At 49.0% G+C, this 24,256-nt stretch overlaps 1 protein-coding gene across 3 annotated transcripts; it reads right to left on the bottom strand.

The window, feature by feature from the left end:
• Positions 1-8,901: 8,901 nt before the first annotated feature.
• LOC132344470 (melanoma antigen preferentially expressed in tumors) lies at positions 8,902-21,136 on the bottom strand. Of its 3 annotated transcripts, XM_059884068.1 has the most exons (7): positions 20,977-21,136; positions 20,349-20,480; positions 13,455-13,543; positions 11,846-12,165; positions 11,199-11,568; positions 10,963-11,075; positions 8,902-9,781 (listed from the first exon to the last, which is right to left on the bottom strand). In XM_059884068.1, the coding sequence occupies exons 3-7, from the start codon at positions 13,488-13,490 to the stop codon at positions 9,205-9,207; spliced, it is 1,416 nt and encodes a 471-aa protein (XP_059740051.1). In that variant the 5' UTR covers positions 13,491-13,543; positions 20,349-20,480; positions 20,977-21,136; the 3' UTR covers positions 8,902-9,204. The 3 variants fall into 3 exon arrangements, with proteins under 3 accessions (XP_059740051.1, XP_059740049.1, XP_059740050.1); XM_059884066.1 differs by having other exon boundaries at positions 10,963-11,568; XM_059884067.1 differs by having other exon boundaries at positions 10,963-11,568; positions 20,349-20,457.
• Positions 21,137-24,256: the final 3,120 nt, after the last annotated feature.

Here is a 24,256-nt window from a genome sequence, read left to right as displayed (position 1 = left end):
TGCAGTCCATAGGGTTGCAAAGAGTCAACCATGACTGAAGCAACTGAGCGCACATGCAGACATATGTATATAAATATATATTTTATCATGGCATGAGAAACAATGCTGTGGGGCTTCCCTGATGAGCCAGTATTTAAGACTCTTCACTTCCATTCCAGGGGGCATGGGTTCAGCCCATGGTCAGGGACCTATGATCCCACATGCCGCAGTGTGTGGAGGAAAAAAAAAAAGGAATGATGTTGTATCTTACAGCTGATGTCATCTTAGATTTATGAAAAGTTTTATTTTTTTCATAAGCAGAATCCAGCCTACTAAATGCATGTCACAAGTCACTAATGGGATGCTAGCTGCATTATATAGGCAAATGGTTTAGACAGGGATTGACAAATTGGCTTGCCTCCTGTTTTTTGTTTTGTTTTGTTGTTTTTTCTCCCACCAGCAAGCTAAAAATGATTTTTAGGTTTTAGTTTGTTTTTTGTTTTTTTTTTGAACTTTAAAAAATACATCTCACATTTTTACATTTTTTAATTGCGGGGGAAACAGGAATATTTTGTGACATGTGAAAATTACAGGATATCTAAATTTCAGGGTCACAAAGAAAGTTTTATTGGAACAAAGCCATGAAACTTTGCCACTGCCTGAGGCTGTTTCACACTGCTAATGGCAATGACCCCGTGGCCCTTAATGCCTGGTTATGCTGTAGCTCATTACAGAGAAATTTTACAGACTCGTGGTTGCAGAGAACAAAATGAAGCATTCCAAAAACCATGGCTCATCAGTCCAGTTGACTCAGTGCAGGTAAACACTTTCCACTCTGAGCCTCAGTGGAAGATGAAGCCGGAGTGTCTATGTCTCCACGTCCCAGAGAGATTTCCCTGGAAATACCAGCACCACATCCTGTGTCCTGTGTCCATGGAAGTCCTACCTGGCTCTCCAAAAGCCTTATCTCAGTGAGGCTGGATCAGGAGATTCCAAGCCTTTTAAAGCCCATTCTAATCCAATCCATAGTATCCAAACCAGGCTCCACTCAGTTTTTCCCCATAGTATCTTTCAACTAGAAACCTTTAGACCAGATTACTAGAGAGAGGAAAGAAAGTGGGTGGGGTTTCAGGGCCCTGGCCAGGGGCTGTTTTCCAGGTCTCAGAGTGATGAAAGTCCCCACTTCCCTATCGCATCCAGTGGCCCACCACCTTGTCTCCAATTTCAATCTGCATCTTTAATTATTTGGGGTTCAGTAGCTTAAGGGCAGGGAAAGGTGGTCCACACAGTGATTCCCACAGAGCTTGGGCTGATGTCAGGAACCTAAAAAGGCAGGGGTCCTCTTCCAATACCAGAAAATCATCTGACTGCAAATAGGAAACCCCTGTTCTCTTCTGGGGCCAAGGGGGTGGGGTGGTGGGTGGGGTGTTGGGCAGGGTGAAGGGGGCAGGAAGCAAGCTTACTCCCAAGTGATCTGCACTTGAAGATGCAGCAGCCTCTGGATTCGTGTGGTCCTCACTGTGGATCTTCATGCTGAACCCCAGGAGCTTTTCTTAGGCAGGGGCTCATGCTTTCTTAGGAGAAGGCAATGGCACCCCACTCCAGTACCCTTGCCTGGAAAATCCCATAGATGGAGGAGCCTGGTAGGCCGAAGTCCATGGGGTCACTAAGAGTCGGACAGGACTGAGCGACTTCACTTTCACTTTTCACTTTTATGCATTGGAGAAGGAAATGGCAACCCACTCCAGTGTTCTTGCCTGGAGAATCCAGGGATGGGGGAGCCTGGTAGGCTGCCATCTATGGGGTTGCACAGAGTCGGACACAAATGAAGTGACTTAGCAGCAGCAGCAGCATGCTTTCTTAAACCACATCAGGGGTGTCAGGTCACACCCTGGTCCCCCTCCTTCTCCCTTCCTCCCTCCCTCCCTTCCCCTCTTCTGTCTCCTTCCCTTTTGCACCACCTAGGTTATATCTCAAGCTTTCCCTCCCAATGCGTTTACAGCCCTCTGCACACAGATTCTTAGTGGGAGGGAAGGCTTCAGAGAAGAAATATGTGTATTTCCAGGCCTTATAAGGTAACTGAGACACTGAATTAGAACAAAAATGAAGTTCGCTAATGAATGTGATCTCAAGTGCTGTAACCAGATATAACATCAAAAATACCTTTCTTATCAAATCAACATGTGTTCCTCTTAAATTCACACAATATATGTCCATGATATCTCAATGAAGCAAGAAAAAAGAATGAACACCTGACCATTAGAAAGAGCTCGTTTTATACTCTTTTAAGATGGTTGATGCTGAGTGCTGTGCCTAGTTGCTCAGTCCTGTCTGACTCTTTGTGACTCCATGTACTGTAGCCAGCCAAGCTCCTCTAACCATGGAATTCTCCAGGCAAAAATGCTGGAGTGGGTTGCCATGTCCTTCTCCAAAGTTGCTGAGTATCAAAACCCAAGGCTAGGGACTTCCCTGGTGGTCCAGTGGTTGAGAATATGCCTTCCAATACAGGGAACATGGGTTTGATCCGTGGTTGGGGAACTAAGATCCCACATGCCAGAGGGCAGTAGAACCGACAAAGGATCCGGCATGCCACAACTAAGACCTGAGGCAGCCAAAAAAGTAAATAAAAATTAATATTAAAAAAAAAAAAAACTCTATGCTGTTTACGTTCTTCTGGATATATTTGAAAGCATGGTATTAACAGTTTTACTTATTTACGGACACACCATGAGACTTCCTGCAGGATCTTAGTTTCCTGACCAGGGACTGAACCCAGGTCACCAGAGTGAAAGCATTGAGTGCTACCCACGAGTTTGCCTGGGAATTCCTAATTTTATGTACTTAAAGGGTTTATTATTATTGTATGCCATAAACTACCTCCTTTGCAGTGTTTAGGCTTATGACAAAAACATTTTCGATGTCAATTTTAAAAGGTTTGCAAAAACTCATGGGATAGGAAAGAAAATTGTGACTACCTATTTAGGCTTCCCTGATGGCTCAGACAGTAAAACATCTGCCTGGAGACTGGGCTTTCATCCCTGGGTCAGGAAGATCTCCTGGAGAAGGGAAGGGCTGTCCACTCCAGTATTCTTGCCTGGAGAATTCCATGGACAGAGGAGCCTGGGGAGCTACTATTCATGGGGTTGCAAAGAGTCAAACACAACTGGACGACTAACACTTTCACTTTCATATGCTTCTAAAGATTGCTGAAATCTCAGAATCACCTGGGACCTTGTTAAACATAAGAGATTCCAGGGCCGCATATCAGACCTAAGAAAGTCAAATTGCCAGAGGAGGGGGCTTGGGAATCTGAATGTTCAATGTTTGCCTCCCTGGTTTCTGAAGTGAAGTGAATCCCAGGGTGCAAAACCCTCCAATACTGTGGGAAAGATTGATCTCTGGTGGCTCAGCAGGAAAGAATCCATCCGTTAATGCAGGAGAGCTGGGTTCATTCTCTGGGTCGGACAGATGCCCTGGAGGAAGAAATGACAACCCACTCCAGTATTCTTGCCTGGGAAATCCCATGGACAGAGGAGCCTGGCAGGCTACAAGTCTACGGAGTTCCAAAAGTGTCAGACACAACTTAGCAACTAAACCACAAGTGTGACACTGAAAGTCGCTCCGCCATGTCCGACCCTTGTGGACTGCATGGACTATCCAGTCCATGGAATCCTCTGGGCTAGAGTACTGGAGTGGGTAGCGTTTCCCTCTCCAGGGGATCTTCCCAACCCAGCAATCAAACTCCTGTCTCCCACATTGCAGGCAGATCCTTTACCAGCTGAGCCACAACCAGAGCCCAAACAACAATAAAAACATGTTTAAAATACCCAAGAATCTACACCTTCAGGACACCCTGAGGGTTGAGGGTCAGGAATTCATTTTTTTTCTTCATGTGACACACTGAGCACCTGCCTTGGGAGGAGCAGGTTATTGGTAATTCAATAAACCAATCAGATGCTGTAGCTTGAGCTGGGAGCTTCATCCTCTCCACCACCCTTCAGAGATTCTAGGACTTGGACACTATCTCTCAGGCCTTTGGGATGTTCTTCGTATTGAAGGAAGTTAGGATATGAGCAAAGCCCAGAGATCTGGATCCAAACTTCTCAGTTTGGGCCACACTCTCAAATCTCCTGGGCTGTGCTTCTTAAGCCTCAGGGAATCTAAGGAATTGCCTATGTGTCTTGTGCAAAAACACATTCTCATCCAACAGTTGTGGGTAGGGCCTGAGATTCTGAGTTTCTCACAACTCAAGGTGTTGCCCAGGCTGCTTAAGGTATCCACATTAAACAGTGAGTACTAGAGAGCTTTTGCAGAGAACTGATGTTCTGCTTGCTTCTGCTGATCTTACTCCATACCCACAGAATTGGTATCTCTACAACTGGGACCAGGGAGTCAATGTTATTAAAGGTCTCAGATTTTTCTAGGGAGCATGTAGGGTGCAAATGTGTAGCCAGGCAAATCACCCTACCATCAACCCTGTTTGGGGCTTCATTGTGTCTTGCAAAATCCGTATGTTGAGGGGACTTTCACAATGGTCCAGTGGCAAAGACCCCGCACTACCAGTGCAGGGGCCTGGGCTTCCGTCCCTGGTCAGGGAACTAGATCCCATGTGCTGCCAGGAAGACCAAAGACCCCACGTACCACAAATAACACTGGGTGCAGTCAAATAAATCAATACGTATTTAAAAATGTATCTGTAGAAGTCCTAACCCCCAACACTTTGGAATGTTACCATGTTTGGAGATAATATCTTTAACGAGGTGATGAAGATAAAACGAGGTCACTAGGGTGAGCTCTAGTCGAATCTGATGGTTGTCTATATAAAAAGAGAGAGGGCAATCCCTGGCAATCAAGGGGTTAGGGCTCAGAGCTTTCACTGCCTAGGACCCAAGTTCAATCCCTGGTCTGAAACCAAGACCCAGAAGCAAAGCACCACAGCCAGGAAAACGAAACAAAAAACAAAAATAGGAAATTAGGACACACAAGAAGACATCAAGCATGCTTGGACATAAAGAGACAGGAGGACACGAGAATGCAGCTGTGTGCACATCAAGGAAAGAGACCTCTGGAGGCACCACACTGTCAACACCATGATTCTGGACTTCTCGCCTCCAGAACTGGGAGAAAACGGTTTCCTCTTGTTTAAGTCTGTGGTATTTCTGGTGGCCACCTTGGTACTTTAACACATTCTTTAGATCAGTGGTCCCTAGAGAGGGCTCACCTCAAGGACAGGTAGGGGGTATGCAGGTGATGACTCAGCTCCCAGGTGACTCCCACCCATCAACAAATGCCCACCCACCCAGACTTTCCAGGATGAAGCCTGCTCCTGTGGACCACTTCTTGCAGACCACTGCTGCTAAAGGTCCCAGCCCAACTCTCTTTCTGGCCCCAACTTTTTTTTTACTTCTCTTCCAGACTATGAGGGACATAACCATGAGAACAGAACGAGGCCTGTGCTCAAACCATCCTGGATGTGAAGGGGAGTATGTGTTTTATCCAAAAAAAAAAAAAAAAAAGGAAGAGAAACCACTGTTGTCCAGCAGAACACACTGAAGCTTATCAACAGATGTACAGAAAAGCCTTCCCATGTTAGGTTACGAAGAAGCAGAGGACATGAGTTCAACCTCTTTTGCAGGGAAGGTTTCCAGGAAGGAGGACAGCAGTTTTGTGTTGATGGGTTGAGAGCAGATGAATTTATTGGAAGGGATTTGGGTCTGTAGCCAGGAAAGGAATATGAGTGGCGGGGGGCAATCTGTTGTCTTCCAGTTCTCTCTCCCTCCAGAAGTTTCTATGCTATGGGCCATGGTCACAGGGCTCCCAGAGGTCAGCGAGAGAGTAATGTTTGGTGACTTCATCAAAGCTTGACCCATAGAAGGCAGCCAACGTCAGACTTCTGGGCTGTATGCCACACTCAAGAAATGACCTACTGGGAACCCTCTGGTACTCCTGGAGTGGTTAGGACTCTGCACTTTCACTGCTGAGGACATGGATTCTATCCTCAGTTGGGGAACTAAGATCCCGCAAGCTGCATTGGCAGGCCACCTAAGAAACAAAAACAGAAAGACAGACATGACATGTTCCTACCTTTCCTTCCCTGGACAACCCCAAGGTGACATGACATGTTCCTACCTTTCCTTCCATGGACAACCCCAAGGCCAAGTCCAGTCCAGGTCCATTGCTGTGCTCAAGGAAGAAGCTCCCTGGGGCTTATGGCCATGGAATGACATTTGGTCAGCCTGAGTGCCCACCAACAGGGCTGGGCATCTCACACCAACTGAGAACCCGGTACCCAGGAGGAGATCAGGCCCTCAGGACACCGGCTGGTGCCTGCTGACCTGCAGATCAGGGCTGTGTGAGAAGTGAACTCTACAAGGTGACCAGGAGGCACACTTTTCAAGAGGGCACTCATCCAGGTGGCCAGCCTCTACCCACTTCCTCTGTGTCTAGGTGAGAGCTTGGCACTTCTGTTGTTCTCACAAACCTTTGTATCTTCTACTCTCCCTGGGACAGCTTTATCTCAAGACATGGTTGTTGTTCATATGCCCAGTTGTATCTGCAGCCCCATGGACTGCAGCATGCCAGACCTCACTGTCCCTCACCAGTTCCACAAGTTTCCCCAAGTTCATGTCCATTGCATTGGTGATGGCATCCAGCCATCTCATTCTCTGTCACCCTCTTCTCCTTCTGCCCTCTTGCCCAGCATCAGGGACTTTTCCAGGGAGTCAGCTGTTCACATCACATTACCAGTATAGCGAACCTTCAGCTTCAGCATCAGTCCTTCTGCCAAGTATTGAGGGTTGATCTCCGTTCAGATTGACTAGTTAGATCTCCATGCTGTCCAAGGGACTTTCAGGAGTCTTCACTAGCACCGCAACTCGAAGGCAACAAATCTTTGGTGCTCTGCTTCCTTGGGGAAGCAGCTCTCACAGCTGTACATGACCACTCGGAAGAGCATAGCTTTGACTAGACAGACCTTTGTCAGCAGATTAACGTCTCTGCTTTTCCACACATTGTCTAGGGTTGTCACAGCTTTCCTGCCAAGAAGCAACCATCTTTTGATTTCGTGGTTGCCATCACCATTGCAGTGATTGTACAGCCAAAGAAGAGGAAATCTGTCAGTACTTCCACCTTTTCCCCCTTCTATTGGCCAAGGAGTAATGGGGCCAGAGGCCAGGATCTTAGTTTTTTTAATACTTAGTTTTAAGCCACCTCTTTCACTCTCCTCCTTCTTCCTCACCTAATCAGTGCACAGTGTCTGGCTTCCTGCTACTTCTGCTCCCAGTTCTAATTCCCTGAGTAAGAAATCACAAAAGGCTGGTTTTGCAGCTTAAATGCAAGGGTGGGACAGAGAGGGACCAAAACATAAGGGACTAGGACACATTGAAAAACTCAATCAGTGACCACCTGCACCACCTGCTTAGCCACAGTATTAAGGGGGAAGTGAAAGTGTCAGTCAGTCCTGTCTGATTTGCTGTGACTCCATGTACTGTAGCTAGACAGGCTCTTCTATGGAATTCTCCAGGAAAGAATACTCGAGTGGGTAGCCACTCCCTTCTCCAGGGGATCTTGTCCATTCAGGGACTAAACCTGAATCTCCTGAATGGCACGTGGATTCTTTTACCATCTGAGCCACCAGAAAGCAAAGATCAAGGTGATTCTGATTTCCAGGACATTCCTAAACCAAAATTTGGTGGTCCATGCCGGTCCCAGCTCCTTCTGTCACATGAACAGGTTTACTTGGAGCCCTCCACTCTCAAAGGGTGCTGTCATTTTGTTTAGCTGCTAAATATGCTCTGAATCTTAGAGGTCTTGGTCTCAGAAAAGAGCTCTGTTGGGAAAAGAGAATGAGTGACATTCCTAGTGCTTTAAGAGCCTAGTGCTGCCAGACTAGCAGAGAACCAGGATTTGAAGGACATTTTATCTTTAGCATGTGGCTTAAGGTAAAAACTTAAGGATTAAGGTTTAAAAGCAAAAGTCACAGATGAATCACACCAAGGAGAAAAATGCCACATTACACTCAACACTGAAATACTGAATTCTGAAGTGACTTTTTTTGACAATCGGGAATGGATTTCCATCAGACTTTGAATAAATAATTGTGTGTGAAAATTTTTATTGATCTAAAAACAAAATAAAACCTGTGGGGATATTAGTGGCAAAAAACACATATAGACAATGGATTCAGGGATATTGGGTTGTCTCTTAGAACCTGGAGGCTTCCCTGGTGGCTCAGATAGTAAAGAATCTGCCTGCAATGCAGGAGACCCAAGTTCAATCCCTGGGTTGGGGAGATCTCCTGGAAAAGAGGACGGCTACCCACTGCAGTATTCTCACCTGTAGAATGCCATGGGCAGAGAAGCCCAGCAGGCTACAGTCCATGGAGTCCCAAAGTGTCAGATACAGCGGAGCAGTGGGAAGGTGGGAACAGGCTGCTGGGTCCCAGAGGCTCCAGATGGTCTGCTGGTGAATATCCCCCAGGACTCCATGCCTGACTTTGCACAGTGAACCTGTCTTGGCACTGCCCAGGGTCTGAGATGGAGGCTTCATATCTGCTGGATCCACTGGGGAAAATGCAGGAGTCCAGGGCCTGGGTGGCGTTAGCAGCGAGGGTCCCGTGGAAGATGGTTCCCTCCTATAGTGCTTGCTCCTGGACACTTAGTTCGTTCCAGGCTCTGAGGACGCACCTTGTATTCGATGATGGACTGAACAGCCTCTGAAATAAGTGAGGAGGTGGATGCCCTGGAAATGAGAACCACAGGGAGTGGGTAAATATTGCCCTGAACTCTTGTAGCTGATCCTTGCCTATCAGAGAGCATCTAGGCCCCACTCACGCTCAGGCCCTTTTATATTTAACCACTACCAGGAGAGTCATGAGTTTAAAGGGGAGAATTATGGTCACAGATCACAGAGGACACCAAATGATTGACACTGAAGTTCCCTTTATTTCTTTGTTAACAATCCAACACAGGGGTCATGATGCCATCAACCTCCCAAGTCCAAATCCCCCCTTCCAAAATTGAGATTCACGTTTCTAACTTAGTAGGAACACATCTCTACAAAAGTGCCACCAACCCCTCCCTCCCTGCTCACTCTAAATCACCTTTCCTTTTACCACATGCACTGAACAATTGTCTGAAACTGTGGTTTGTGTTCCTTCTAGATTCACTGTGATCTGGGTGGCAGTGTCCCAGTGCCAGGGACAAACCCTGCAACTCGTGAGCTGAGCTAGGTGGGCATGTAGCAGGGGCACAGGATGGGCTCGGTGCTGTAGACAATCTGGTCACCACAGTGTGGACAGGGGTTAGCTTTGAACCAGACCGTGCTGGCCCGCCCAGACGCACACAACAGCCGCTTGAGCCGGGCATGCAGCTGAGCCAGGAGGCCCAGGTGCAGGGTGCCGCGCACATCCTCATAGCTCTCCAGGGGTGCAGGGTACAGCACCAGACTCAGCTTGCTCAGCCCCACGGTGTGGTGCAACAGGCTCTCCAGCACGGCCATGGAGATGTGGTTGCCACAGAAGCTGAAGGTGGTGAGCTGGGAGCAGCGGCTCAGGGAGGGCAGGAGGGCGCTGAACTGGGAGTCCATGATGCCACACTCATCCAGGTCCAGGTCCTGCAGGGTGGCCGAGGTCCTCTCGATCAGGACCTGCAGGGGCTCCAGGCTGAAGTTGGTCAGGTTGAGCCCACTGAGGCACAGGTGCTTCAGCAGGCCGACGCTCGGGCACTGTGACAGGTACCTCAGGTCTGACTCCGAAATCTGGCAGTTGGTGATCCACAGGGTCTCCAGAGGGGACTTCAGGCACCTGGGGAGAGACAGGACAGTCAGTCTAAGGGGCAGAGGTGGTGGGCAGAGGGATGTGGGGAGGAGAGGCCTGTTTTACCGGAACAAAGGGCATCTCACTGGCATGAAGCTAGCCCCTCACCTTCTTGACAGAAGGTGGGGGTCTTCTAGGGGGACGGTCATGCTCATATGGGTATGACCTCCTCCTGCACAAAACGATGAACTATTTTCCATGTGGGAAACAAACAGTAAACGTATGGTATTTGCCTATTTTAGTTTACTAGCATTTGGTTAGCAGGAAGTAAGATGTTTTTATAAGACACGACTAGTTGAATTCAACAGAAGGCTGGATGCAGTGGATATAGGCTGGAGTGTCCGAGCAGTTACACATGATCCCTGGGTGAATAGCCTCAGAGATTCGGGGGTCACAGACTGTCCATCACCACCTACTTTTTTTTCCCCTTCTTTCTTTGTCTCTTTTGGTTTCTCAGTGTACATATTTATTCCTAATGCTTCGAGTTTGCAGCTGCCAATAAGGGAATCAATGCAACTCATTCATACAGCCAAACTAGGCTGCATCCTGTTAGCTTTTATTACTGTGTTCAAGGCAGAGCCATAACCTGTTTTTGAGGATTTCCTATGTATTCAGAAGTCTGAGAGGAAAATAATGATTGTAATTTGGACTTAAAGAGAACGGAGCCACTTCAACAATGATGCTCATTTGACTTTCTCTCTTCTCTGGACTGCTTAGGAGCCACAAGTTTCCCCTCCTGATCCCTCCTTGTCATCTCCAGAATCACCCACTTTCCACAGCTCACCTTCAGCCTAAAGCAGCTCAGGACAGAAGCAGAAGGTGGGAGGGAGAAACAGTGCTTCAGACTTCTAACCTCAACCTGATGGACCAATGTCCTTCTCACTGAGTTCTCTGTCATCGTCTCCGCTAAGACATCACTCTCTCAGAAAGAATGCCCAAGGGCATCACACCTGACCCCCACCATGTGGACTGCCAGCAAGATGTCCCCTTTGACATCTAACCTAGGCCACGCCTCTGACCCTGACCAGGGAGGTGACCTGACAAGACCCCAGGGACAGAGCAGCGGCATTTCGAGGACTTCCAAGCGACCCGTGCACCCTGGCAATGTCCCCAGTGGGATCAAGATGAAAGGGGCCAGTTCCGTCTGTGGAACTGGTGCCATGCCTCACCTGAGCACACGGTGCAGGCGACCCTTGAGGAAGGAGATGGAGTCCAGGTAGAGCTCCTGCAGGTGGGGCAGGTTCAGGAACTGGGCAGTGAGCTGGGCAACACAGTGCTCCTCCTGGATAGGGGCAATGTGCGGCAACACGTGGATGTGCGAAAGCAGCAGCCGGCGCAGGTTGCCCATCCAGCCCAGGTGTGGCAGGAAGCTGGCCAGCGTGGCCAGGTTCCAGGTGCAGTTCACCTCCAGGTCCTGGATGGAGTCCAGCTGCATCAGCTTCAGGATCCTCCTGATGCTCTGCACGGGGAGGGTGAAAATTCTCAGCTTCTGGCAGCGCAGGTTCAGCAGGCTCCTCCTCTGCTTGGTCTTCTTCAACAGGTAGCTGACGGTTTCGTCCAGCGTGTCCTCCTTGAGGCACAGGTCGACCAGCACCTCCACTGGGGCCCGTGCCGGCTTCAGCCCCGCCTGCGCCTCCACTCTGTGCATCTTCTGCATGGGCTGGGCTGGCTCAGGCTCCAGCAGTGAGCAAACGCTGGCCTTGGTGCCAGACCACAAGGTCCAGAAGTCCTGGTGGGCATTCCGGCGCAAGTCCAGCACCTGCAACTTCCACCGCCTGCGGGACCACGGGGGCCACACTGAGCTGTGCAGAGGCCGATGGGCACCAGGACCCTGCGAGGGCTCTGCACTCCACACACCACAGATCCTCTGGCTTCCGGGTGTGCCCTGGTCCCCACTTTAAGGGACACTGGGGGAGGGCCACGTGCCTTTTATCCCCTCTGCCCCTCAACCAGTCCTGTACACCTGAAATGTCTGTTCCCAGGTGATCCTCCTGGCCTGGCTGCATCTTGCTCACACCCCTAGGCCCCACCACTCTGCCAGGTCGACCTTACCTGGGGCGCACCTCCTGAGCAAGCAGGAGGTCCAGGCCGTCGAGCGCAGCCTGGAAGGTCTCCAGATGAAGCTGGTGGTCCTTCATCAGGGCGCCCAGAGGGAGGCAGGCAAAGGGCCAGGCCTGCACCATCACCTTCACGGTATGGGTGTGCCTCCCGGCAAAGGCCGCTGTAAACAGTGGCGGGAAGAGCTCGACAGGCAGCTCCTCCAGGGCTGCGATGGCCAAGGCTTCATCCTGCAGGAGGCTCTGGCTAGCCAGCTCCAGGAGTCGGGGTGGGGCCTGGACGCCCATCCTGAAGAACCTACTCAGGAACGAGTCCTGGCGGGATGTCAGAGAGCAAGGGGGGCAGGGTCCTTCTCTGGCCAAGGAACCAGGGAGGCCCTGCTGTCCCTCCACCCTCAGGGAACCCAAGGCAAGGTCAGTGACATCTTCTGGCCACACCTCACAGCTTTGGCCCCACTAGCTCCAGGAGAAGCATCTCTCCACAAGGCAACAAAGGGACAAGGTGACCTCTTGCCCCATCCCGTATCTACTGGCTGCTGCATTTAATCCCAGCTCTGCTGGCCGGCTGACACCTAGGAGTCTGACAGCTGACCCCACTCTCTTCAGAGAAAGCTTCTGATTATTACTTAGGGGCTGAAAATAGCAATAAGAAGTTTAGCCCAACATGGCCTGTCTCTGAACTCCAGCCAATAACTCATGCAATGGGTGCTGTCATGTACCTTTCACTGTGTGTCTCTTCTACAAACGTTATTACCATTCGGTTCAGTGGAGCAAAGCACTCACATTCAGAACAAAGCCTCCACTCTTTAAAATATTCTACAGATTTTGTTTTTTGTATTCCATGGATGTAAAAAATAGTTTTGATCTTTTAGAACAAAAAGAAACCCCAAAACCCTTTAAGCAAGTAAAATCACAAAACTGTAAAATGATATGAACCATAATCACTGGTCACAAACTAAAATGTGAAATGTCACTCAAAAGTTCTTCCTAATTAGATGTCTTTCATTAAATCAATTCCAGGAACATCCCTGGCAGTTCAGTGACGGGGACTCTGTGCTTTCACGGCAGGGGCACGAGTTCTGTTCCCATCAGGGTACTACGACCCCAGATGCTGTATGGTGTGGCCCCATGCCCTCACTCTCACCCCGCACTACCCCATCCCTCCTGCGTACCCCCTGCCATATTCTATTTGGTTAAGAAATGCTGTTAATGGTCTGTACAAGTGGTGAAAATCAGAGAAGAAACCAAACTGTCTGGGATAAATGTAAAACTGCATGCAGAAGCAAAAGTAAAGTGTGCAACTGCCAAGGTGAATGGAAAGGTAAAGAAAATTCTCTAAAGGATCGTGGCCTGTGTGGCCTGTCCCATGAATTCCCCAGGAAGTACACCTTTCAGAGCCCCAGGCTCCAGCGTAGAGCAGTGTGCTCAGGCCTGAGTCCTTCTTCTCAGATTCCGGCTGAAATTCCCATTTCCAGCTAAAGTGCTATCTTACTGCTAGATCTCGATCCAGCTAAAGTCTGAGTGAGGTTTTTACTTTCTCTACATACAACTGATGGGATCCTATATCTGTTCACAAAAGCAAAATATAAAAGAAGAAAACCAACCTGAAGGTACATTCGTTGGGGGACTTTAGGCCACATCAAAATCACCCAAACGTTCACGTTCAGACAGCTTTGTGCGGATGGCGGTGTCACTCCAGAAGAAAAAGAAACAGAGTAAGATTCCCGAGTATCACACTGTCGCTTACATGTTACACCAGACAGCGACCCATGTGCTCGTTCACAGGGAAACAGAGGTGTAATGGAGGGATGGTGGGTCCTCCGGATTTTGAGGGTCCAGGCTTCCCTGGAACTGGTCAGGTCAAAATGACACCTAGGAGCTGGCCAGGAGAACAGAGGGACCAGACATTTGGAGTGAAGCCAAGGCAAGTACCCAAGACACGTGTGTTGTGTTTGGAGGAATTCAGAGACTTTTCTTAGGCTAGGCTTGACAAACTGCCAGCAGAGGGAGTGGCTAAAAAGGGACCAGGTGGATCCCTTAAATCCAAGGCAAACCCAGATCCACACTTCTTCCCTCCCTGGAGGCAAAGGGCATTTCCTCCCTGAAGCCAGGAGATTAAATTTAGGAATGTGATGGAACTGTTTTTCACTGGCCAAACCTGGGACACACCTTATTCTGCCTGAAAGCCACTGAGGGCTTAGGGCTGTGGGCTTTACTTAAAGGAAATAAACGTGGGCCAAGGACACAAATCTGTGTCAGCAAATGGCTGCAAAAGGAGGCTCAGGCGGCCCGAGGCACATCCCAGCCTGGGCTCTGTTGCTGGGCTCTGACCTGTACCCTCACCATGACCTTCAAAGGCTCCTTCCCAAGAGCAGCTGGGTAACCAGACGTTCCCTCAGTGCCAGTGAACAAGGAATGCAAAGCACCTTCGAAACCCCCACCCCTCACCCCTCTCCCTCCCTCCTCTAAGGCTCTCACCTACACAGACTGTGATGGGAGCTCAACTTGAAGCCCACAAATATAATTCAGTTTTTCCTTTGCTCTGCATTAAGCACAGGGAGCAACACAGACTTTCTCCCCGGGAGGTGCAAGGCCTGCATCAAAGGTTCTGGGGTGCAGCCCCTGCTGGGCTCGTGGATACGCTGCTTCTGCTGCAGTCTCAGAACACAGACAGATGGAACCTCTCCACCCTCAGCATTGTGATGCCACAACAGTTCTATTTGGAGGGTGAGAAGGTGGCCTTCCCTGAAGGATACTCTACAGTTTGGTAACTTCCTAGAGATGGCATTCACCAAATTCCTACCATCCCCATCAGCAGCCAGACATGTGGCTGTCCCTTAAATAGAGCTAAAACCCTAAAATAGGGTCAAGCTGGGATGTGCCTTGTGGGCATTTTTAACTTCCGGCAATCACCTTGACCAAGTAGCTTCAGGAGCTCAAGATTCCCAACCAAGATAATCAAGTCCCTGATTAAAAAGCAGCCATGACGACACTGGCACTTTCCCCCACTACCTCAAATAACTTTCAGAGAAAAGCCAAAATTCACCCCTGGTTTCCTTTCCAGCCTGGAAAGGGCCCGAGACAGCCAAGGTAGGACGCTGTCATGCTCCACGAAGGAGGAACCAGAAGACCCCCTTGGGCAAAGATGGATGGATGGATGCATCTCCCCCACTGTATGTTAGGAAGAGGAGCCGACCTCATGGGCACTTGGGGAAACAGGAAACAGCAGAGGTCTAGGCTTGGGATGTTTCCATTGAACTCAGCATCCAGGAGATGTAAGAATGCAGGATGGACCACTGTCTTCAAATGATATAAAATGGGAAGCATCAGACAAATAGTCTTTCCGAGCCAGGCAGGGGACAGGCCTCTGTCCACCTCCAGCTCCACAGAGTCTTTTTGGGCAGGGGCCTCACTGGACACAGAAGCACCAGGGGCTCATCTGCATGGAGACATGATCTCCCTGCCCAGGGTCAAGTTGGCCCAGGACAACTCCATGGACCAAGGTGTGAGTCAACCTGGGGGACAGTTCTACATGTTTTTGTGTAGCACAGGCTGGTACAGCCTCTGAGCTCATTTTGCGGTTGGGAAGAGTTAATTCCCTCTCTAGAATTCCTTCTGAAACTGCAAACCATTTGCTCCCAGGGCCTTCCTGGGGGTCTTTGGAATGCATCTGTGCCCAAAGATGCACTAGAAATGCTGGAAGATGACCCTCCCTGGCTTCTGGAGGAAGATCACAGCCTGGCCAGTCCTCAGAGGCCCCAGACTGAAAGAAGCCCTGCGGACCCAGCCTCCAGCAGACGATATCCCACATGGAGTTGCAGTAGCTCTGCCCTCCCTCCACTCTGCAATCAGATCTCTTCTCACCCTGGAATGGTCTACCCTCTCTATGAGCCCTCTCTGCCTCTTCCTGTACTTGCCAAGACAGATTCAATGACATGTAGACCTAAACAAAAGAGGCTCCCTCCGTCTTCCTACCCAGTGAAGACTTGCCAGATGTCCAGGTCACACTACCTCTAGCCAGTTACTCCTGAGGGTGGTGCTTCTACAGGCAAAGCAGCAGTAGGGTGGAGTGGGCGGGGGATGGGAGGGTGAGGGTCCGCTCCAGGCAGGTAGGACTGTAGCACTTGGCAGGGGTAGCCCACAATAAGGGGGAGAAAGGAAATGACAGCAGAACTAGGTGTCTGGTCTCCTGGCTCTCAGAGCTGCATCTCATTTGATGGAGTGGTGTCAGGATCACTGAGGGCACTGCAGCCTGCACTTGGGGGCTGGGAGCATCCCCAGGTCATAAGAACAGAGTAATAGAACAGAATGATCAGTTAACTCGATACTCCATGAAAGAACTGTAGATAGAGAAGAAACTTTACGGGGTTTGGGGAGACCACAATAAGATGAATGACACTCAAGAAAGTAATGGGAAGATTCTGAAACATGTAAGCTTGCTCAATTCATAAAGCAAAACAAGTCGCTTGGCATCAAAGCCAGCTCGGCTTGCTTAAATCAAGTGAACTTGCTTAGCAACAAAACTATGCAACAGAAACACAAGACATGGCCCCAGACCATAAAACTGTGGTGGCATGAGACTTACATCCTGCCTAGTGAGCTCCATGACTTAATAACCCCCACAACATGTTCTTTGGCCCCTAAGACACGTCCTTGCCAGAATGCACCCCCAAACAAGACGACGATAGCAGAAGACAAGACCTACAACCCGCCCAGTGGTCATCAAGGTAATGACTCCCCCAAACAGACTCTGTGCATACCAAACACAATCACCTATGGAAAGGTGACTTTTCAAAATCAAAGACCTGCATTGTTCTGAGACCTGAAAATAGTTTTCCCAAGTAATGTCACAGGGAAGTGTAGTGTGCTGCAGTCCATGGGGTTGCAAAGAGTGGGATACGACTGAGCAACTGAACTGAACTGAACTATGATAGTCCTGGCCTGACCATATAGAAAGGGACAAGGAAACTTCCCTGCACTACCTGGGGGAGGCACTGATGATGGAAACGTGCTGTCTACTCAAGAAAAAGGTCTTTTGCCCCCTCCCCTCTTCCTCTGATGGTCAAAGTGTAACTGAGTACTTAGAGCAACACACTTGTGAACCTTCCAAGTGTCCTACTCTCCTAAATCACTTCTTTTCTAGCACTTCGCTTCTCACCAAATTCCTTTCTAGTATTAAGCAGTAGTCGATCAGCCGTGTCGGACTTTTTGCAACACCACGGACTGCGGCCCACCAGGCTCCTCAGCCCATGGGATTCTCTAGGCAAAAATACTGGAGTGGGTTGCCATTTCCCACTCCAGGGGATCTTTCCAAAATAAAAGAGACTTCATTAATGCGCAGCAGAGGATATACCTGGTTAACCTGTTACAGAAAACCGCCTCTTGAATCTTTAAATTCGATACCAATTCTATACCTCTGCTTGGCCGATTGTTTATTTACTTAGGTTTTATGATGAAAGCTGGGGCTATTTGTTCCATCCTAATGGTTTCACAGGGTCCAACTCCATTTATCTTTACCTTGGGGAGATGCCAGTGGCTGTCCCCTCTTCCTACTCCAAGGGCATATGGAGGGAGCACTGAGACTGGACACCCAGATGAGAGAGGCTGAGAGAGAAGTGTGTGTGGGGCGCCTGGGAGGGGGTGTTTCTAATATTCACAAAGTGGCTGGGGGGGACATCATGCTCAGCGACTGGGAGGGACACCTCATGAAACTATCATGTTCGTCTTCTAGTTAGAGGTATGTATAAGGAGGTGACATATAACACAAGTGTACCTACTGCTGTTTTCTGTTAGATTATAAGTGAACAGGGTAAACCCTAAGGGTTCTCATCCAAACGAGAACACTTTTATGTATTTAATTTTGTATCCATATGAAATGATCAATGTTCACCAGACTTACTGGGCTCATCACTGCAGGGTGGGTGTAAGTGGACTAATGATGCTGAACCCCTTAAACTTACACAGGGCTATATGACAATTCTATTCAAATCTCAGTAAGACTGAAAAAAAAACAAAAAAAAAGAGATAAAAGGGCATGATCTTGCACTCAGGGTGTCAGAACAAATGAAAAGCAAGCCAGCCCCCAAAACAATGACAGGCAAACCCGATCTGTACATTGGAGCAGGGCCTCCGGGGTGACCACTCATGCTGAAACTGCAAAGCCAACCTTCATAATCTAAGGCACAATTATGATATTTTTCCACAGCCATTCCATATTTTTTTAAGGTTAAGAACCCTGTTACACTAACTGTTGTAAATGTTTGTTGTTGTTCAGTCACTCAGTCCTGTCTGACTCTTTGAGACCCCGTGAACCTTAGCACACAAATATTCCCTGTCCTTCACTGTCTCCCAAGTTTGCTCAAACTCATGTCTATTGAGTCAGGGATGCTATCCATCCATTTTGTCCTCTGTCATCCCCTTCTCCCTCTTGTCTTACATCCTTCCTAGCGTCAGAGTCCTTTCCAATGAGTCAGCTCTTCGCATCAGGTGGCCACAGTTTTGGAGCTTTAGCTTCAACATCAGCCCTTCCAATTAACATGCAGGGTTGATCTCCTTTAGGATTCACTGGTTGTAAATGTTTAGAGAAACAAAAATAGTAAAGCTTTTTTTTTTTTTTTTTTTTTTAGTACTCTGCAAGCTTAAGCATTGAGAATTAAAGTGTTTCATCTCTTTACAAAAATGTCAGCAAGGAGTCCTCTCAACTCTGCTTCCTTTCTTCTCAGCACATAACTTTCAACTGGGGGTGAGGATCTTTCCTATGCACAACCTGGCCAATTGTCACCCTACTTCCTAAGCCTGGATCTGCTTCCAGCGACTCACTCTTTGTGCTTTCAAGCCTGATACTATCTCCAAGTTTCTTTATCATTGCCAAGTGAAGGAACATTTGCTGGCATCTTTGCCTCTGAGACATCTTCATTTCTTTTGTCACAAACAGACTCCTTATTTAAGTTTTTTTTTTTTTTAGGGGATGGGGAATGAGAGCCTGAAGCTGGATTCTCAATCAAAATCACAATACCTTCTATTTGGCAGAATTTAAATCACCAAGTGTTTCACTTTCCTCACTTCAGTTTCTTCCTCAAAACCTGAAACAGCATCAGCAGGGCCCTTGCCCTGCTTTTTCCTTTTCACAGGCAAGGGCTGGGGCTCAAGAGAGTGTCACAGAGGGGGCCACTGAGAGTGACACGGGAATAATGCCTCTGGCCAAGTCCAGGTCTCCCTAAGTCATCCCTGGGCCAGTCTGGTGGGGCAGTGTGCCCAGGAAAGTCTCTGAGTTCTGGAATGCCCTACTCTGTTTGTGGGCAGTGAAAAGCTTAGGGACTACTAGAGCACAGAACAGGAGCCTCCTTTCAGGGGACACCACCCACCACAGCCTAGGGACTCAGCAGGTCTGTGGGTACTGCCAGGGCATCCAGGAGGATGAGGCAATGGTGCAATATTTGGGGACAAATCCAGAAAGGCCTAGATTTACATATTACCTCAGCTCAACAGCTGTCCTCCAAGGGCTCAGGCTCAGGCCATCTCCCAGGAGGAAACCTCCCAGTACTGCCTGCCCTCCACAGGGGCAAGTAGGCAGATTCACTGATGGGGTGTCACCAGCAGGATCTGGGGTGCAGCTGTGCACAGAGGCCTCTCCCACTGGTGAGGCAGGAGATATGAAGGGTGTGGGGACCCTGGTCCAGTGCCGTGACTGCAGAAGCAGAGCTTTGGGACTCTCTGCCGTGGCCTGGGCTCTGATTACACTCTGTCTGCACAGGAAGGGGACTGGCTGGCAGCCCCTGGCTGACCCTTTTCTCCCTCTGCCCTGAACTCCCCTGGATTCATGACCTTGACCGCTCCTCTTTGCACATCTTCCTCCTCTCAGGGTCCTGACTCCAGTCGGTCCTGACACAGACATCAAATATCTGCTGCTCTGGGACAGAGGGTCCACATATACTACTCTGGAGTGAGCAGTGATACTTGGGGTTAAAGCCAGGTGTGCTGGGTAGCCCTTGGGCCAGCGGTGCCCAAGGGCTACCCAGCACCCCCAGTGCATAATGTCTTCCTTGCCCTAGGGGTTCCTCTCCATTCCACGTCTGGCCACACGGCCTCCCTGGCCTCCTCCAGCTGCAGCTGGAGGACTCACTCCATTGCCTGAGTGCTTTCTTTCCAGGAGCACCTCACTCCCAGGGGTCCCACACTTACAGAGAGCAAAACTTCCCTGGGCTCGCCACCCAGCCCTTGCCCAATACCACACAGGGGCCGAGTGTCTGGGGTCTGAAACCCGCCTCCCAAGCACGGGTTCGGAACCTCACCATGGCTTGGCGAATGGGTCCCCAATACGCTGCAGCTACCTCTTTTAAGACAGCAGCAAGACCAAAGCTCTCTTAGGAAAATGACTTGAAAAACTAAAGGGTGCTCATCCTCCTCCTGCTCTGAGGGCCTCAGGCCGCAGACACTACCCAGCTCCAAGATGACCAGAATGGAGGGGCCACCAGAGGTGGTGAAGGGGACCAGCTTACCTGAAGATGACTTCCACCCACACTGGTTCAGCTCACAATGGCCTCAGGTTCTCAAACACCTGGTTCCCCTCGTCTCCTATCCTCTCAGGCACCCGTGTCCATCCGGAGCCTGAGAGCAAGAATCAAAATGCTCTAAAAGCAAGAAGACAGTACGGCGACATGGGTATTTAGGAAGCCTGAGGATACACTGAAAACTGGAGAGCCAACCCCTCCATGTGAGTGCGAGTCTCCTCATCTCCAAACCAGAGCAATTTCTCAAGCGCTGGACCAGTGGACAATGGAAGCGCGGAGCTGGTGCTCCTTCCTCTGAGGGCACTGACCACCGTCCCGCAGCCCCATTTTGTTCCCTTGCTTGGCCCACCACGCCCTGGCACCTCCAGAGGGGACCCCACGTCCACAGGCGGCAGACCCTGGTTTGCTGGATTATTGCGTCCACAGTGTGGCTCCGCGGCCTCTTTCCGTAGCACGTGGCCCGGCTAACTCCTCTCCCGTATCGGCCTTCACTCCAGCCCCAGGTCTGATAACTCCTTTTAGGGCGGCAAATAGAATTGGGGGTGCGTAGGGGCGAACAAGGGACTAGCTTAAGGACACCTTGTGGGAAAGCCGGGGACCCGAGGCAGGAACTTACGGTTTGCACAATGGCGCCACTCCACGTGATCCCTGCTGAACGTTGAGGAGAGAAGGCGGTGACTCAGCAGTAGACACTGGAAACCACGTGGCCCGACCAATCCCAGCTCCTGTTTCCTCCCGGAGCAAATCTCGCAAGATCTTGATATGGCTAAACTTGGTAGGCGAGATCTCGGTAAGGCGAGATCTCGGTATGGCGAGATCTCGGTATGGCGAGATCTCGGTATGGCGAGATCTCGGTATCGCGAGATCTCGGTATCGCGAGATCTTGGTATCACGAGTTGGGTCTCCCTGGGGGTCCAGAAGTGGCGGGGAAGGGACAAAGAGATGCGGAGGGGTGGTGCCTGTGGCGACGCCCACCGGAATGGAGAGGGGAGGAGCATTGGGGTGGCGAGGTGGGGCTTGGGAGGGCGTGGGGGTGTTCGTTGTTGCGTAGGGGGTGAGTTGGCAATGGTGTAGGTTTGCGTGACTCCATGTAAATGATGCTTTCCCTGGTGGCTCAGATGTTAAGTGTGCCTACAATTCGGGAGACCCGGGTTCGATCCCTGGGTCGGGAAGATCCTCTGGAGAAGGAAATGGCAACCCACTCCAGAATTCTTGCCTGGCAAATCCCGTGGACATAGGAGCCTAGTAAGCTGCAGTCCATGGGGTTGCAAAATGTCGGACACGACCAAGCAAGTTCACTTTAACTTTCGTGTTACTATTAGTTAGTTGCCAGTCTCTTACTGTGCTTTGATAAAATAAACTGCATCACAGGTATGTCTGTATAGAAAAAGCATTGTGTATATAGGATTTGATACACTATGAGGTTACAGACGTCCGCTGGGGGTCTTAGAACTTATTCTCTGCAGATAAGTGGTGATGATTACATTTCTTTCAAAAGACAAAGTTAGTACCTGATTTACTCATGGGCTGAAACATTGAGATAAGTATTCACACCCTTATTTTATACATAAGGAAACATCTCAAACTCAGTTAAGTGACATGAGAGTTTTAAACTTCCTTCTTCAGCTCCCACTTTTGCCTTGTCTCCCCATGGTGGCCCCAATGCTCCTGTTACACTCTCCAGGAGAGCTGGTAGGCACCGTTTTGCTTACTGATCTCCAATCTCACTCAGAAATGCTGACCAACATAAAATGTCCACAAGAGCCCCCAGCTGTCCCTTGGGCCTCACTCCCTCCACTCTCTGAGTCCAGAAGGCACCAGACTCTATACATGGATCAAAAATATTTTTTTTAAGAATTCCAGAAAGGTCTAATAACAAAACTGGAGGCTGTCTCATGCTGGCAACTATGTATGTATAGCATTTACACTGTACTTGAAACTATTTACACAGTACTGACATTGTATTAGGTATTATAAGGAATGTGGAGATGATTGATAGCATGCGGGAACATCCCCTTAAGTTACATGCAAAGATTACACCATTTTATATAAGGGACTTGAGCACCCATGCATTTTGGTATCTGCAGGTGCAGGGTTCCCGGACCCAGTCTCCCGAGGGTACTGAGGAGAGAGGACGGGGCCTTCTCAGGACTTCTGCTAAGGGGACTTCAGCGTCCCCCTGCCTTGGACGCTGTCTCAAGTACCACCACCCAGCTCCTGACCTGCCTCAGTCCACAGTTTCTCTGCCATGCTTCCCTGACCATGATGTCAGAAATCATAGGCTCCCCCAACTCACATGCCATATTCACCTCCAGAGCTATTGGGTTACTGTATTTTTGTTTCTGGAAAAACATGTGGCATCTGTCAGTGCTACATGTCTGCTGCATAAATAAACAGGAACTGTTATTAACACCATCATTTATCTGTACCACAGGCTCCACCCATTAATTCCTGGCTCCCCACGTACTTACACTTGATCTTAGCCAGAAGGCTGAGAAGCGATTTCTCCAAACATTTCATGAAATCCAAATCTTCAAGATTTAAAACTAGCATGCAAGGGAGAAAGTCAGCCAGTATGTAGCTGGATGCTGACAGGGGCGGTGGTGGTCATTGAAGTAAAAGCTTTGTAACACAATTTCTCTCCATATAGTACATTTGTTGATAGCGTCCATGCCAGTACCACATTTCATTGCCGTTAAGGGACAATCTAAAGTTTACATTTGACCATTTCTGATACCAGATCACGTTTCATCAGTAGCATATCATACTTTGTTTGGCTGTGTGCAAATGGTGGCCCTAGTGGTAAAGGACCCTCCTGCCGATGCAGGATATATAAGAGACGCACGTTCCATCTCTGGGTCAGGAAGACCCCCTGGAGGAGGGCATGGCAACCCACTCCAGTATTCCTACCTGAAGAATCCTATGAACAAAGCAGACTGATGGGCTGCAGTCCATAGGGTTGCAAAGAGTCAACCATGACTGAAGCAACTGAGCGCACATGCAGACATATGTATATAAATATATATTTTATCGTGGCATGAGAAAGAATGCTGTGGAGCTTCCCTGATGAGCCAGTATTTAAGACTCCTCATTTCCATTCCAAGGGGCATGGGTTCAGCCCATGATCAGGGACCTATGATCCCACATGCCACAGTGTGTGGAGGAAAAAAAAAAAGGAATGATGTTGTATCTTACAGCTGATGTCATCTTAGATTTATGAAAAGTTTTATTTTTTTCATAAGCAGAATCCAGCCTACTAAATGCATTTCACAAGTCACTAATTTGATGCTAGCTGCATTATATAGGCAAATGGTTTAGACAGGGATTGACGAATTGGCTTGCCTCCTGTTTGTTTGTTTTTTTTTTTTCCCACCAGCAATCTAAGAATGATTTTTATGTTTTAATTTATTTTGAACTTTTAAAAATATGTTTCACATTTTACATTTTTTTAATTGGGGGGAAACAGGAATATTTTGTGACATGAAAATTACAGGATATCTAAATTTCAGGATCACAAAGAAAGTTTTATTGGAACAAAGCAGTGAAACTTTGCTGCTGCCCGAGGCTGTTTCACACTGCTAATGGCAGTGACCCCGTGGCCCTTAATGCCTGGTTATGCTGTAGCCCATTACAGAGAAATTTTGCAGACTCGTGGTTGCAGAGAACAAAATGAAGCATTCCAAATCCCATGGCTCATCAGTCCAGTTGACTCAGTGCAGGTAAACACTTTCCACTCTGAGCCTCAGTGGAAGATGAAGCCGGAGTGTCTATGTCTCCACGTCCCAGAGAGATTTCCCTGGAAATACCAGCACCACGTCCTGTGTCCTGTGTCCATGGAAGTCCTACCTGGCTCTCCAAAAGCCTTATCTCAGTGAGGCTGGATCAGGAGATTCCAA

This window comes from Bos taurus, chromosome Y, assembly GCF_002263795.3.
Source record: "Bos taurus isolate L1 Dominette 01449 registration number 42190680 breed Hereford chromosome Y, ARS-UCD2.0, whole genome shotgun sequence".
Lineage (NCBI taxonomy): Eukaryota > Metazoa > Chordata > Mammalia > Artiodactyla > Bovidae > Bos > Bos taurus.
This window is presented reverse-complemented; position numbering and strand designations above follow the sequence as displayed.